Source organism: Xenopus tropicalis, chromosome 6 (assembly GCF_000004195.4).
Source record: "Xenopus tropicalis strain Nigerian chromosome 6, UCB_Xtro_10.0, whole genome shotgun sequence".
Classification (NCBI taxonomy): domain Eukaryota; kingdom Metazoa; phylum Chordata; class Amphibia; order Anura; family Pipidae; genus Xenopus; species Xenopus tropicalis.
The window spans coordinates 2,711,405-2,727,866 of record NC_030682.2 but is presented as its reverse complement, the minus strand read 5'-3'; the positions used below and the strand labels follow the sequence as shown (position 1 = coordinate 2,727,866).

Here is a 16,462-nt window from a genome sequence, read left to right as displayed (position 1 = left end):
GCCCAAACAGGCCTTATTCATCTGTCTCTTGGTCAGTGATGTTACACTTTAGCCTAGAATATTAAATACCTATAAAGTCATTTTTATGATGGCTGATTTCTTACACGCTCGTCAAAAAGAATTGTCTCTCATCAAAAGAATTTTGTCATCCATTTTGTTAAAAAATCCGCCAATGGTAAAACATGGAAATTCGCCACAAATCCATGCCTGCCAAATTTTCTCGCCCATCACTAGTAAAAATGTAATGCATAGAGATACGATGAAACTCAGAAAACTTTATTGAAACAGAATCTCCTTCATTACCAGGTTTCCCCACTGCTTTGCCAATTTAACATGGAATGTTTCACAAAATCTGAGAGGAATTTCATTTTTCTTTCTTGGAAGAAGAAGACAATCTCCCATATTAGATTAGATATAAAATCTTGGGATATTACCAAAGAAATGTATAAATTGCAGGAAAGAGATAGTTTGATCGTTTTTTACCATCACATATGGGTTCAATTCAGCAAACAAAAACATCTAGTAATGAACAGACTTTAATTTTACATGTAATTGAAGAACCTAATATGATAAAAATTCACGTCACTCTCTTCTCATTTGTTCTTCCTCGGTCTTTCCCCCATTCTGCGATCAGCTGAAAACTGCTCTATATATTTATACATTTGGTGCTGGTTTCAAACTGGGCTAAAATGTTAATTTCCTTTAAAAACATCCCCTTTATTAGAGCTCCCCATAGAGCTGCTATGGTCCCTGTCTGTGTTTAAAATGAGGGGTGGGCGTGTCCTAATGGTCCCTGCCAGAAGCACAGTAGGAAGGGGAGAGCCAATCACAGCCCTGAAGTCACACAAGCACAGACAGGCTTCAGTTCCCTTTCAGGTCAGCCTAGCTGCTGATTTTTTTAAACTTTTTAAAGCACATTCATTCTATATTTAATAAAATATAATGGAAAGTAAAATGTTTGCCACATTCTGTATAAGTAAAAAGATTCTGTAAGTAGAAAGATTCTTTTCTGTTTTGGGTGTAACCAAAAGCTGCTCTTGCAAGTGTATTGTTTCCCACATTCTGTGCAAGTAAATGGTTTCTTTCCTGTGTGGATTTCTGGTGTGAGTGAAAGTTGAACCTATAGAAAATTCTTTCCCACATTCTGTACAAGAGAAAGGTTTCTCCCCGTGTGGATTTTCAGGTGTGAGTGAAGGTGGCTTTTATGAGCAAATTCTTTCCCACATTCTGTACAAGAGAAAGGTTTCTCCCCTGTGTGGATTTTTAGGTGTGAGTTAAGGCTGGACCTATCAGAAAATTCTTTCCCACATTCTGTACAAGAGAAAGGTTTCTCCCCTGTGTGGATTTTCTGGTGTGAGTGAAGGTAGTTTTTTCGAGAGAATTCTTTCCCACATTCTGTGCAAGAGAAAGGTTTCTCGCCTGTGTGGATTTTCAGGTGTGAGTGAAGGCTGCTTTTTTGAGAGAATTCTTTCCCGCATTCTGTACAAGAGAATGGTTTCTCCCCTGTGTGGACTCTCTGGTGTGAGTGAAGGTTGGACCTATGAGAAAAAATTTTCCCACATTCTGTACAAGAGAAAGGTTTCTCCCCTGTGTGGATTTTCTGGTGTGAATGAAGTTGGTTTTCAAGAGAGAATTTTTTCCCACATTCTGTACAAGAGAAAGGTTTCTCCCCTGTGTGGATTTTCTGGTGTCTGTGAAGGTGGCTTTCTCGAGAGAATTCTTTCCCACATTCTGTACAAGAGAAAGGTTTCTCCCCTGTGTGGATTTTCTGGTGTGAGTGAAGGCTGCTTTTTTGAGAGAATTCTTTCCCGCATTCTGTACAAGAGAATGGTTTCTCCCCTGTGTGGATTCTCAGGTGTGAGTTAAGGCTGGACCTATCAAAAAATTCTTTCCCACATTCTGTACAAGAGAAAGATTTCTCCCCCGTGTGAATTTTCTGGTGTGAGTGAAGGCGGCTTTTATAAGCAAATTCTTTCCCACATTCTGTACAAGAGAAAGGTTTCTCGCCTGTGTGGATTTTATGGTGTGAGTGAAGGTTGGAACTATCAGAAAACTCTTTCCCACATTCTGTACAGGAGAAAGGTTTCTCCCCTGTGTGGATTTTCAGGTGTCTATGAAAGCTGGACCTATCAGAAATTTTTTTCCCACATTCTGTACATTGGAAAGGTTTCTCCCCTGTGTGGATTTTCTGGTGTCTGTGAAGGCTGGAACTATCAGAAAATTCTTTTCCACATTCTGTACAAGAGAAAGGTTTCTCCCCTGTGTGGACTTTCTGGTGTGAGTGAAGGCTGGACCTATGAGAAAATTCTTTCCCACATTCTGTACAAGAGAAAGGTTTTTCCCCTGTGTGGATTTTCTGGTGTGAGTGAAGGTGGCTTTTTTGAGAGAATTCTTTCCCACATTCTGTACAAGTGAATGGTTTATCCCCTGTGAGGAGTTGCTGGTGTGAGGGATCTTTAGCAGATTCAGTACAAGGGAAGGGTTTCAAGCCTTTTTCGTTTACGGCAAAACTATTATTTTGAGAGAAATTCTTCTCCTCGGAATCTGTACCCAAATTCTCCAGTGAGTCTGTATTAATGCTCTTGTGGATCAACTGCTGAGAAGACAGAAGGAGATTAGTATTACATTTCTCCCCACACTCAGTGCAGTGATATGGTTTCTCTCCTTCACTCACCATCTGGTTCTCTGGGTGGGACTGATCTTTGGCTAAATCCTGTGTATAGGGGAGACCACTGGCCGCTCCACTCTGGGGGTTCTCTTGTTTCATCTGTAATGGTGTTTCAGAGATCTTTCTCCCCTTATCCTTGAAGCAGTTCACTATAAAAAGGAAACAGAGGCCAAACTTTAAGTGTTACCGACATTACAAAATCGATTGTGGGTTTATCAGTATAGAGATGCAGCCAGCAAGTTTTCACATCTTTTCTCACCATGTTCAGACACCATTTTTTGAGTGTTAAATCCTGCCTCTAGATGGTGCTAGAGTGCAAAGACTTACCAGCAAAACACAACAGAAAATGTTTCTTCCCTGTATTAACTGGAAGAGACATAATTATTATTCTCACAGTGAATGGGAATGAGGAGCAATGGCACCCGGACTGAGAGGAAAGTTATATAAATAAATGAAAAGAGATGGACCGGGCAGAAATCCTCTGTACACAATGTGCTGAATAAATTGCTCTTCCAGTTTGTTTTATTTATTATAGCACTGCCCAACCAAACTTTACTCAGTTGTTGCTGAACAACATTTCCCAGAATAATGTAACAAATAATGAAGGGTGAAGCATGCTGGGATCTGTAGTCCAGCAACACCAAGATTTTATTCTTAAAGGTGTCGGAAACCCAACTATAATGCTGCCCTACAGCGCCCCCTAGTTTTGCAATAGAAGTTGTTGGAAAATGTAATTATAGATGCAAGAAAAGTTACCAATGAGAATTCTGCGAACCATAAACTTCATTAAAGGGAAAGTTGTACTCAATCACTAAATTTTAATCCATTAGGCAGGGGAGCAATGAGGCTGTGACCACAAAATATATATATAGACACAACAAGAGCCCCTCTGCACTCACCCATTTTCAATAGGGCGTTAACCCATTCTGTGCATTAAGCTGCCAAGCAATGCCTCCCCTTTAAGCAAAACAGGGGTTGTGTGTCCCTATATTGCAATATATTTAAGCTGGTCCTACCCTCACTCACCCCCCCAGTTTGGCTGGTCCTACACACACCCCCAGCCAGGTCAGTACTACACTAACTCCTGGTCTGGCCAGTCTTACACTCACCCCCGGTCTGGCCAGTCCTACACTCACTCACCCCCAGTCTGGCTGGTCTTACACTCACTCACCCCCGGAAAAATGCCATCATTATCTCTATATGTAAGTGTCAGGAACACGCCACTCTCAGGCGCACGTGACACCGGGACTGGGAGACAAGGGGTTACACTCAGTCCCCTTACACACAGGTTAGACTAACGTCAGACACCCCCAAACACACCCCCACCCCAAATAACTACAGATGAAGCGGAGGTTTTCCCAAAACTTAACTAGATACAAGATAACACAGGCTATCCTGTTGTGTTATCTCGTGCCATCTCCCTGCTGTATCAGGAGAAAAAAAAATCTTCTTAGGCTGTTATTCTGTTTTCAGACAGCAGGTGGTGCCTGGAAAGGGAACATGCACAGTAGGGGGTCCACTTTGACACTGCTGCCTTATCTGTATGTTTCTGGAATGTGGGAAGTGCTAAGAGTGATTAAGATTACCCCCTGGTAAAAGCAAATAGAGCTCTTTCCAAAAATATATGACTTTCTCAGGGGAATGTACTTTTTGTAGCATTATCCCACATATAATGATGTAAATGTTGATTTTGCAGGAGCTGAAATGACAGAAATGACAGTACATATGGGGGTTCCCATTGGGGCCCCTACATGCCACATACTTAGCTAAACCTATACATATTGGGCATCAAACTGTTCAGGGGACCCCTGGCGTTCAAATTTAGGGGGTTTTATCTGGTTACTTTATGACCTGTAGGAGATAAGATACTATAGACTGGAAGCTTTGAAGCAATTTTTTAAAAATTTCACAAATTTTGATAAAAACCAATAACTTTAGGAAAGCATTGCGACTTGATAGTTTGGAGCAGACAGACAGTTGTGCCTATTCTGGATTCCCCAGAATCTTTTCTTTCTAAAAATGTACAATTTTCTGGGATAAACCTTCTGTTAGTGGGAGTTTTGGCCTTGAAATCTAAAGTATGCAGCTTTCTGGAGCAGTGCTTTGGGAATTTGGTAGTGTACTGCTGGGAGTTTGTGACCTATACACGTGGGAAATCTCCATAAAACTATAAATATTTGGTATTGGCATGTTCAGGAGACATGGGACTTTCCAAATCAGGTGTATTTTCATGCATAAAATAATTTCTGTTTCTGGTGTATGTGTTTATATTATGGAAAACATGATTTTTTTTTTATTTTTTAGACATTTTGAAGCCTATATCTTGTTACAGAATTGGAATTACACAGAAATTCCACTATAATATATTGTTTTCCTGGGTAAACTAAAAGTCCCCCCCGAGGAAAGGCCCCTAAAGTGAAACAGTGCAAAATGTTCAAAAACTGTCTGGCAGTAGAAGTTCCGCTTTGTCCAAAACTGCTGGCAGTGAAAGGGTTAATTGCATCTGGTAGAACAGACATGGAGTCTAATTACAGTGCGGGTGCTGGGAAGGAACTGTCTTTCTGTTCCACCATTCAATTGTAAATTTGATTATCACTTCTGTTTAGCAAACTGACTACCCTGACAATCTGATTCAGCTGGGACCACAAGTCCCAGCATTCTCAGCAGCCCCTTTATCATTTGCCAGAATCCACAGATTGCCAGTCCGGGCCTTCTAAGGGTTATAACACACATACTGAATACACAGAGAAAGTGAAATGAGAAATACTGTATATACTCGAGTATAAGCCTAGTTTTTCAGCACCCAAAATGTGCTGAAAAAGTCACCCTCGGCTTATACTTGAGTCGGGTGCCATGGGTCCCTCTAGACTAGCACCCTCTCTCCTTTGTGTGCAAATGAGGCTACCTGCAACCAGACCCCCCAGTGCCCTGGCCTAGGCTCCCACTAGTAATGATTATTTCCCCTTACATCTCCTCCGGGACTGGGTCTGCTGCCAGTTTGCCAATGTGCAATGAGCGTGGGGTAGTACTAATATTGTTTTTGTTGACCCTCTTCTCCACTTACAGAGCTAGTTTACTGTTTTTCTTTGAAATAAATATTGAAAAACATATACCCCACTGATGCCTCAATTAATGTCATTTTATTGGTATTTATTTTGATTATTAAAACTTAGCAGTAGCTGCTGCATTTCCCACCCTAGGCTTATACTCGAGTCAATAAGTTTTTCCAGTTTTCTTAGGTAAAATTAGGCACCTCGGCTTATATTCCGATCGGCTTATACTCAAGTATATACGGTAATGTTCAGAAATCCCCACTGAGCATTACTGATGATCAAGTTTCTGAGAGTTGTAGTTCAGCGCAAGACTGTCACACAAGTTTAAGAAACTGATATACATATACAGGGTTTAGCCACAAATATTGTGCCTGACAATAACATTTATTAAGGTGCAAGGAGCTGTAGTGTCAGTTACTCCTGCACAGCAAATAATATATATAGAGATCTAGCAGTAGCGTAATAAACAATATTAGGGTTGATTCACTAAGGTGCAATACTGCTTATCGCATGCTTTTTTGTGTTAAAATTGATGCGCAAAAAACGCTAACGTATTATCGCATGCGTTAAGTCACATATCGCGTGTGTTAAATAGCATGCAACAGAATGCGTTAATTTTACCGCATTGCATTAATTAGATTGCAGAAATAATACTAACGCATGATTCACAAACACTTAGACGCGCTAAATGTCGCATTAGTCTGTGCGAAAATTAACACCTACTTGGGGCAGGCGGCAGGGTCGGACTGGGGTGTGAAGGGTCCACCGGGGCTCCTGTCCCAGGGGCCCTGCAGGTGCACTCAGCCGGACGCATCCTCCACCACCCTCCCCGTAGGGGCCCCCTAACCCCCCACCTAACGCCCTCCCCCGAGCGCATACATTTGACGTGTCAGGGGAGGAGCGTTCGGGGGGGGGAGCACCGGCAAGGGTCGGGTCTGGATTTTCCCTGGTGGGCCCCGGTGGCCCAGTCCGACCCTGTCAGGCGGTAATTATAGAAAAGTACAGTTAATGAGCTTTTGGGAACACAATATGGACTCTGCAGTGGGATTTATTCAGTCTGTATTGGCCCCAGTTTGCAGGGAAATGGGCATTTTCAGAACAGTAGTTTTACAAAAGTAATGGCGTGTATGGCTAATATGGCGTGCGTTTTTCGTGCGCAGTGACAATTTGTGCGCGCTGCATTAATTAGCATGTGTTGTGTCAAATACCGCACGAAAATAGTCTTTGCGCCTTAAATAACGCAAACAGCATTGCATCTAAATTAACGCAAATATCCTTTTAGTGAATCGACGCGGAAAATGAGACGCGATAACATTTTTAACGCATGCTATAAATAGCGCTCGTTTTAACGCACTTTAGTGAATCAGCCCTATTGTGATCTAAGAAATAAAACAAGTATAAGGGTTTGAACTTGCAACCTCTCTACTTATTAGAACTATTCCCCTGTTTGTGTTCACACCTTGTAAAGCCCTGCAGGCAATGTTGGTACTATATAAACAAATACATCCATACACCCCATTGTACCTCTTCCCTTACTCACTGAGCTACAAGAGCACATGATGGGGTTTATTTTAATATATATAACGCTGCATACTGATATTTATATATACACAATATGAGGAATCAGAGAACACATACTGGTGTTTCTCTATAGCTTTTAACTTTCACCAGTAATTCAAAGGCTGCATCCATATGAATAGATCATTACACTTCTGCACATTTATATAACCTGTGACTGTCTGTACATTGTTCTAGTCTCCAAAGCTAACACTTCGTTAGCATAGAAGCCAAATGTGACACTAACGAAGATCAAAAGAATTCCAGTCTTGGGTTTTACAATGGGCACTGAGTGACTAAGCTCACTAGCGGCATCTAGTGGTGACCTTTTCATTGAAGTTTTGGTTAACTAAGATAGTTATCTTGTGATATCACAACTAGTTTTATCCAGACACATTATGGGATGCCCAGCGCTCCATCTGTATATTGCAATATATGGACACACTATCCCTGTTGTCTAAAGCGGAGGTATTGCTTGGCAGCTTAATGCACAGAATGGGTTAATGCCCTATATATACTGATAATGGGGGGTGCAGAGGGGCTCTTGTTGTTGTCTACAAAAAACTTCATTATAAATGCAAAAAGAACTGACCAATGAGAATGTATGTGAGGCATCTTGCTGGTATCTTACATATAAAGGTAATGATGTCATATAAAATGCAAGAAATCCTCCAATGAGAATCCCAGCTGATGTGAGTAAATCCGGCTCCCTGTTCTCTGTTCCTGCAATTGGAGTTGGGAGCAATAAGCACAGTTTCCCAGCACTGAACAAGTCTGTCCCTTTATCCCCATGTCTGATTCCTGTGCCATATAATGACGGGAAAATGCCATCATTATCTCTATATGTAAGTGTCAGGAACACGCCACTCTCAGGCACATGTGACACCGGGACTGGGAGACAAGGGGTTACACTCAGTCCCCTTACACACAGGTTAGACTAACGTCAGACACCCCCAAACACCCCCCCACCCCAAATAACTATTCCCTGCCCCCATCTATCATTAACAGGCGATAGAAACCTAATGTGAATATCTCCCTGCTCCCTACAACAGGTACTATTCCCCAATACACACATGTACCCCTCACTCTCTCTCACTGTAGTTAGGGTTAGCTTCCACTCATTCCCCCAGCACTCTAGCAGCCAAAGGGTTAATTACACACTCTCCTGCCAGCAGCCAACTAGTTAATTAGCAGTTACACAGATATTACAAAAAGAGACACACACATTACATTGCAAACAGTAAATAAAAGGGAATAAAACAGAGAAACCCTATGTACGTTACCCAGTTAGGAATTTCCTTTGTTTCCCCCTGAGGCAAAGAGTTATAGCCATGAGCTCTAGTCACTGGGTCTGTTGCCCTTTTATCCCCCGCTGGGCCCCTCCCTCAGTACCATATGCATGAGGGGGGAGTGGCCAGGAACTTGCCCCTTGGGACCCCCTGTAGAGGCTGCAATTCTCAGGCCAGTTTCTGCCATATAATACTGGCACTTGCCGGTACCCAATATTATTATGAGAATAGGGGCTTGTTTTAACCCATATGTGGGGGATCAGAATGATACCAAACATGAGGGGGGTCTCCTGTCCCAGCCCCCCAGAAACTATCCCCCTAACTGGTGGGTATTGGCAGTCCCTGTTTGGTACCATTGGGAAGCATGGGGCCCCCCATAACCAATATGTGATTTATGGGGATGTGACCCCTAAAGCAAAGGAGATATGGATCCCTTTCTATAATCCATATTTTCTCATAGCTGTGCCCCCTGCTGTTCTTAGGGCCACAATTGCCTCTCTTTATCAACAGATCAAAAAACCAATTGCCCCAACTTTCCCCCAACTGCCCCGGCTCCGAATTGTCTCTTGTGGGCCCAAAGCCAAATGCTGCCAGGTTTAACTCTGTACATGCCAGGGGAATACTGTTCTGGAAAGACAAATAGGGAGGGTTTTACTCAGGGGAATAAGCAGTAAGTGGGTTCAGCTGCTGCTATTTGGGGGCCCAAGTGCAGGATTCTGTGCGCACCCCTGGGTGGCGGTACTGAGCATTGGGTTCCATGAATAAAAATGGTTCAGACCCAAGATGGAGGCAACGGCTGTGGGGGGAGCAGTGATTATTCCCATACAGTAAATAGGGAGATTCCTGGAACAGCCCTGGATCTCTCTCACCTAATTTTATATCATACCTGGATTTTGTATTAACCTTCCCCAAATGTACTGTAACTGCCCCAGTCTGGGCCGCAACTAGGGGTATGTAGCAGCAGGATTAACCCCCAGTCCCACAGCCGCCCCTCTCTATCAGCCCCTGCAGCGGGATTAACCCCCAGTCCCACAGCCGCCCCTCTCTATCAGCCCCTGCAGCGGGATTAACCCCCAGTCCCACAGCCGCCCCTCTCTATCAGCCCCTGCAGCGGGATTAACCCCCAGTCCCACAGCCGCCCCTCTCTATCAGCCCCTGCAGCGGGATTAACCCCCAGTCCCACAGCCGCCCCTCTCTATCAGCCCCTGCAGCGGGATTAACCCCCAGTCCCACAGCCGCCCCTCTCTATCAGCCCCTGCAGCGGGATTAACCCCCAGTCCCACAGCCGCCCCTCTCTATCAGCCCCTGCAGCAGGATTAACCCCAGTCCCACAGCCGCCCCTCTCTATCAGCCCCTGCAGCGGGATTAACCCCCAGTCCCACAGCCGCCCCTCTCTATCGGCCCCTGCAGCGGGATTAACCCCCAGTCCCACAGCCGCCCCTCTCTATCAGCCCCTGCAGCGGGATTAACCCCCAGTCCCACAGCCGCCCCTCTCTATCAGCCCCTGCAGCGGGATTAACCCCCAGTCCCACAGCCGCCCCTCTCTATCAGCCCCTGCAGCGGGATTAACCCCCAGTCCCACAGCCGCCCCTCTCTATCAGCCCCTGCAGCGGGATTAACCCCCAGTCCCACAGCCGCCCCTCTCTATCAGCCCCTGCAGCGGGATTAACCCCCAGTCCCACAGCCGCCCCTCTCTATCAGCCCCTGCAGCGGGATTAACCCCCAGTCCCACAGCCGCCCCTCTCTATCAGCCCCTGCAGCGGGATTAACCCCCAGTCCCACAGCCGCCCCTCTCTATCAGCCCCTGCAGCGGGATTAACCCCCAGTCCCACAGACGCCCCTCTCTATCGGCCCCTGCAGCGGGATTAACCCCCAGTCCCACAGCCGCCCCTCTCTATCAGCCCCTGCAGCGGGATTAACCCCCAGTCCCACAGACTAGGGGGGAGGAGGAGGGAGAGCCCAGATCAGATTATAGGCAGATATAACGGCCCTGTCTCTAGCCCTCACTGTAACTGGGTGTATAGGGCCCTGCAATGCCTGATTATGTGAAAGTCAGAACCCACAGGAATCACTGGAACTGGGCCTGGGATCCTGCAGGGGCTGCAATATAGGCAGAGGGTAAAGCCTAGAAATCAACTGGATCCACTATCAGCCAATCACAGCTGCCTTCACACTGCAGTGATAAAGTAGTTGGTTACAGTTTCCCCAGGCGGAAGCAGCCGTCGCCATATAGAGTGTAACCCCCCCTTCAGAGAGCAGTCACTGTCCCTGTGGAGAAAGGATCCCCCCTCACATCCAGCCCAGCTCTGTGCTCTCCCTGGGATCCACCCCTGCCTTCCTCTCCTTCCCACCCTCCCCCTCACAGCTCTCCAGAGTAAGTCTCTCTCTCATTGGCTACAAACTCCTCACTCTGAAAGCTGCTCTCCCATTGGTGGCGAGAATCTTCCTCCTTCCTGTGGGAGGGAAACTGCAAGCCCAGCAAAGTCTGCAGCAATTAACTGTTTCAGTGCTGAAGAGTAATAGAATTACAAGTCCCAGCAATATGATTATACCCAGAATATACTTTGTACAGTTATTTAATAGCCATGTTAGCTGAATGGCTACACTTACATACAGCCCAGCTCTGCCCACACGGCATGGCTCTTATCAGCCAGGGATTAGAGCCGGGCATCCCCTCCCCCACATGGCATGGCTCTTATCAGCCAGGGATTAGAGCCGGGCATCCCCTCCCCCACATGGCATGGCCCTTATCAGCGGGGGATTAGAGCCGGGCATCCCCTCCCCCACATGGCATGGCCCTTATCAGCCGGGGATTAGAGCCGGGCATCCCCTCCCCCACATGGCATGGCCCTTATCAGCGGGGGATTAGAGCCGGGCATCCCCTCCCCCACATGGCATGGCCATTATCAGCCGGGGATTAGAGCCGGGCATCCCCTCCCCCACATGGCATGGCGCTTATCAGCCGGGGATTAGAGCCGGGCATCCCCTCCCCCACATGGCATGGCCCTTATCAGCCGGGGATTAGAGCCGGGCATCCCCTCCCCCACATGGCATGGCCCTTATCAGCGGGGATTAGAGCCGGGCATCCCCTCCCCCACATGGCATGGCCCTTATCAGCCGGGGATTAGAGCCGGGCATCCCCTCCCCCACATGGCATGGCCCTTATCAGCCGGGGATTAGAGCCGGGCATCCCCTCCCCCACATGGCATGGCCCTTATCAGCCGGGGATTAGAGCCGGGCATCCCCTCCCCCACATGGCATGGCCCTTATCAGCCGGGGATTAGAGCCGGGCATCCCTCCCCCACATGGCATGGCCCTTCTCAGCCGGGGATTAGAGCCGGGCATCCCCTCCCCCACATGGCATGGCCCTTATCAGCCGGGGATTAGAGCCGGGCATCCCCTCCCCCACATGGCATGGCCCTTATCAGCCGGGGATTAGAGCCGGGCATCCCCTCCCCCACATGGCATGGCCCTTATCAGCCGGGGATTAGAGCCGGGCATCCCCTCCCCCACATGGCATGGGGCCCAAAATGGACCAGTCTCTCTCCCACCAATACTTGGGGGGGTAATGTCACTTTATGTAATAGCCCTGTAATGGCAAGTTGTCCGGCAATAAGGCACCGAGTATGCAGTGATACTGAGTACTGTTACCCGCCCCTGCCCAGGGGTCTATATGGGGTTATTCCTCTGCACAGACTGCCCATAGGAACCCATTGTTACCCCCACTTCCCCCACAGCATAAATTATATACAATATATGGCAAGGAATGTGAGAATAGTTACCAATCCCAGGACACCGGGTCACTCTGGGCCCATTCTCTATTTCTTCTCTCTGCCCCCTCAGTACTGAGATTCTGCCCCAACGTTATATTCCACTTCCCAGTTACCCCTCATCTGTCTTAGCATCTTATTGGTCTATTTGTCTCACCTAGTAATCCCCTGTCTCCTCCCCTAACCAAGGGGGGTAATTCCATATGTATCAGACATTGAGAGACCCAGTCACTAGGGAGACAAAGGGCCCCACCCGGACTATTGCCCCACAATACACAGACCCCCGACAGCCTGCAATAGTACATTTGGGCCCATGCTAATTTAATTATCTGTATCTGTTACATACATAGTTACATAGGGTTGAAAAAAGACCATCAAGTTCAACCCTTCCAATTAAACCCAGCACCCATAAACCCACACTGACCTATCTATCCACTCACGTACAGACCCACACTGACCTATCTATCCACTCATGTACCGACCCACACTGACCTATCTATCCACTCACATACAGACCCACACTGACCTATCCACTCACATACAGACCCACACTGACCTATCCACTCACATACAGACCCACACTGACCTATCCACTCACATACAGACCCACACTGACCTATCTATCCACTCACATACAGACCCACACTGACCAATCTATCCACTCACATACAGACCCACACTGACCAATCTATCCACTCACATACAGACCCACACTGACCTATCTATCCACTCACATACAGACCCACACTGACCTATCTATCCACTCACATACAGACCCACACTGACCCATCTATCCCCTCACATACAGACCCACACTGACCCATCTATCCACTCACATACAGACCCACACTGACCCATCTATCCCCTCACATACAGACCCACACTGACCCATCTATCCACTCACATACAGACCCACACTGACCTATCTATCCACTCACATACAGACCCACACTGACCAATCTATCCACTCACATACAGACCCACACTGACCTATCTATCCACTCACATACAGACCCACACTGACCTATCTATCCACTCACATACAGACCCACACTGACCCATCTATCCCCTCACATACAGACCCACACTGACCTATCTATCCCCTCACATACAGACCCACACTGACCTATCTATCCACTCACATACAGACCCACACTGACCTATCCCCTCACATACAGACCCACACTGACCTATCTATCCACTCACATACAGACCCACACTGACCTATCCACTCACATACAGACCCACACTGACCTATCTATCCACTCACATACAGACCCACACTGACCTATCTATCCACTCACATACAGACCCACACTGACCCATCTATCCCCTCACATACAGACCCACACTGACCTATCTATCCACTCACATACAGACCCATACTGACCTATCTATCCTCTCACATACAGACCCATACTGACCTATCCACTCACATACAGACCCACACTGACCTATCCACTCACATACAGACCCACACTGACCTATCCACTCACATACAGACCCACACTGACCTATCTATCCACTCACATACAGACCCACACTGACCTATCCACTCACATACAGACCCACACTGACCTATCTATCCACTCACATACAGACCCACACTGACCTATCCACTCACATACAGACCCACACTGACCTATCTACCCACTCACATACAGACCCATACTGACCTATCCACTCCCATACAGACCCACACTGACCTATCCACTCCCATACAGACCCATACTGACCTATCCACTCACATACAGACCCACACTGACCTATCCACTCACATACAGACCCACACTGACCTATCCACTCACATACAGACCCATACTGACCTATCTATCCACTCACATACAGACCCACACTGACCTATCTATCCACTCCCATACAGACCCACACTGACCTATCCACTCCCATACAGACCCACACTGACCTATCCACTCCCATACAGACCCACACTGACCTATCCACTCCCATACAGACCCACACTGACCTATCCACTCCCATACAGACCCACACTGACCTATCCACTCCCATACAGACCCACACTGACCTATCCACTCACATACAGACCCACACTGACCTATCCACTCCCATACAGACCCACACTGACCTATCTATCCACTCACATACAGACCCACACTGACCTATCTATCCACTCACATACAGACCCACACTGACCTATCCACTCCCATACAGACCCACACTGACCTATCCACTCCCATACAGACCCACACTGACCTATCCACTCACATACAGACCCACACTGACCTATCCACTCCCATACAGACCCACACTGACCTATCTATCCACTCACATACAGACCCACACTGACCTATCTATCCACTCACATACAGACCCACACTGACCTATCCACTCACATACAGACCCACACTGACCAATCTATCCACTCACATACAGACCCACACTGACCAATCTATCCACTCACATACAGACCCACACTGTCCTATCCACTCACATACAGACCAACACTGACCTATCCACTCACATACAGACCCACACTGACCTATCCACTCACATACAGACCCACACTGACCTATCCACCCACATACAGACCCCCACTGACCTATCCACCCACATACAGACCCACAGTGACCTATCCACTCACATACAGACCCATACTGACCTATCTATCCACTCACATACAGACCCACACTGACCTATCCACTCACATACAGACCCACACTGACCTATCCACTCACATACAGACCCACACTGACCTATCCACTCACATACAGACCACACTGACCTATCCACTCACATACAGACCCACACTGACCTATCCACTCACATACAGACCCACACTGACCTATCCACTCACATACAGACCCATACTGACCTATCCACTCACATACAGACCCACACTGACCTATCCACTCACATACAGACCCATACTGACCTATCTATCCACTCACATACAGACCCATACTGACCTATCTATCCACTCACATACAGACCCATACTGACCTATCCACTCACATACAGACCCACACTGACCTATCCACTCACATACAGACCCATACTGACCTATCTATCCACTCACATACAGACCCACACTGACCTATCTATCCACTCACATACAGACCGACACTGACCTATCCACTTACATACAGACCCACACTGACCTATCTATCCACTCACATACAGACCCACACTGACCTATCCACTCACATACAGACCCATACTGACCTATCCACTCACATACAGACCCACACTGACCTTTCCTTCTTGGAAGAAGAAGACAATCTCCCATATTAGATTAGATATAAAATCTTGGGATATTACCAAAGAAATGTATAAATTACAGGAAAGAGATAGTTTGATCGTTTTTCACATCACATATGGGTTCAATTCAGCAAACAAAAACATCTAGTAATGAACAGACTTTAATTTTACATGTAATTGAAGAACCTAATATGATAAAAATTCACGTCACTCTCTTCTCATTTGTTCTTCCTCGGTCTTTCCCCCATTCTGCGATCAGCTGAAAACTGCTCTATATATTTATACATAACGTCTAAAGTATTCCAACAGTCGCTGGGGCATCTCAATAAATGTGTTACTGGTGAGAGCTGGAGAGACTCTTTTACATCTAGAATATAAACAATTATATATATAACCCCCCCACTCGTTGGTTCAATATTTATGTCCTAATTGTAAAGCACAAAATTGAGAACATTTTTAATTTTCTATGTTCTTGCCCAAAGACATGTTTCATGTGATAAATGTTGGAAGCTCAGAAAATGAAGCTAAATTTGGCCCTAACGCCTCAGTTTGCTATACAAGCCATGAAGAATTATTTTATCATAAAAATGAAGGTGCCCAATACTCAACTAACTACTGGGCTTGATAGTTATTTGCATTGGGTGATGGCAGCAGCGTAGGGACAAGGAATACATACATTTATACATTCAGCTTTAATCATTCAAATTTGCCTCCATTGCATTGTTCTGAGAAAATGTTCTGCCTTATTGTGAATGGTTTCTCCCCTGTGTGGATTCTATGGTGTTAGTTAAAGTAGACATATACAGTAAGTGAGACTCCCCCCAGTCTTGTAATAATAATAATAATGAATAATATTTGGTGCTGGTTTCAAACTGGGCTAAAATGTTA

At 46.4% G+C, this 16,462-nt stretch overlaps 1 protein-coding gene across 2 annotated transcripts; it reads right to left on the bottom strand.

Moving 5' to 3' along the window:
• Window positions 1-255: 255 nt before the first annotated feature.
• Window positions 256-8,613, bottom strand: znf484 (zinc finger protein 484; the record flags this gene model as incomplete). 2 transcript variants are annotated; one of them, NM_001171527.1, is given in 5 exon segments in its annotated part: window positions 256-1,126; window positions 1,127-1,788; window positions 1,791-2,593; window positions 2,675-2,817; window positions 8,562-8,599. In NM_001171527.1, coding segments are annotated over 3 exon segments (1,062 nt in total).
• Window positions 8,614-16,462: the final 7,849 nt, after the last annotated feature.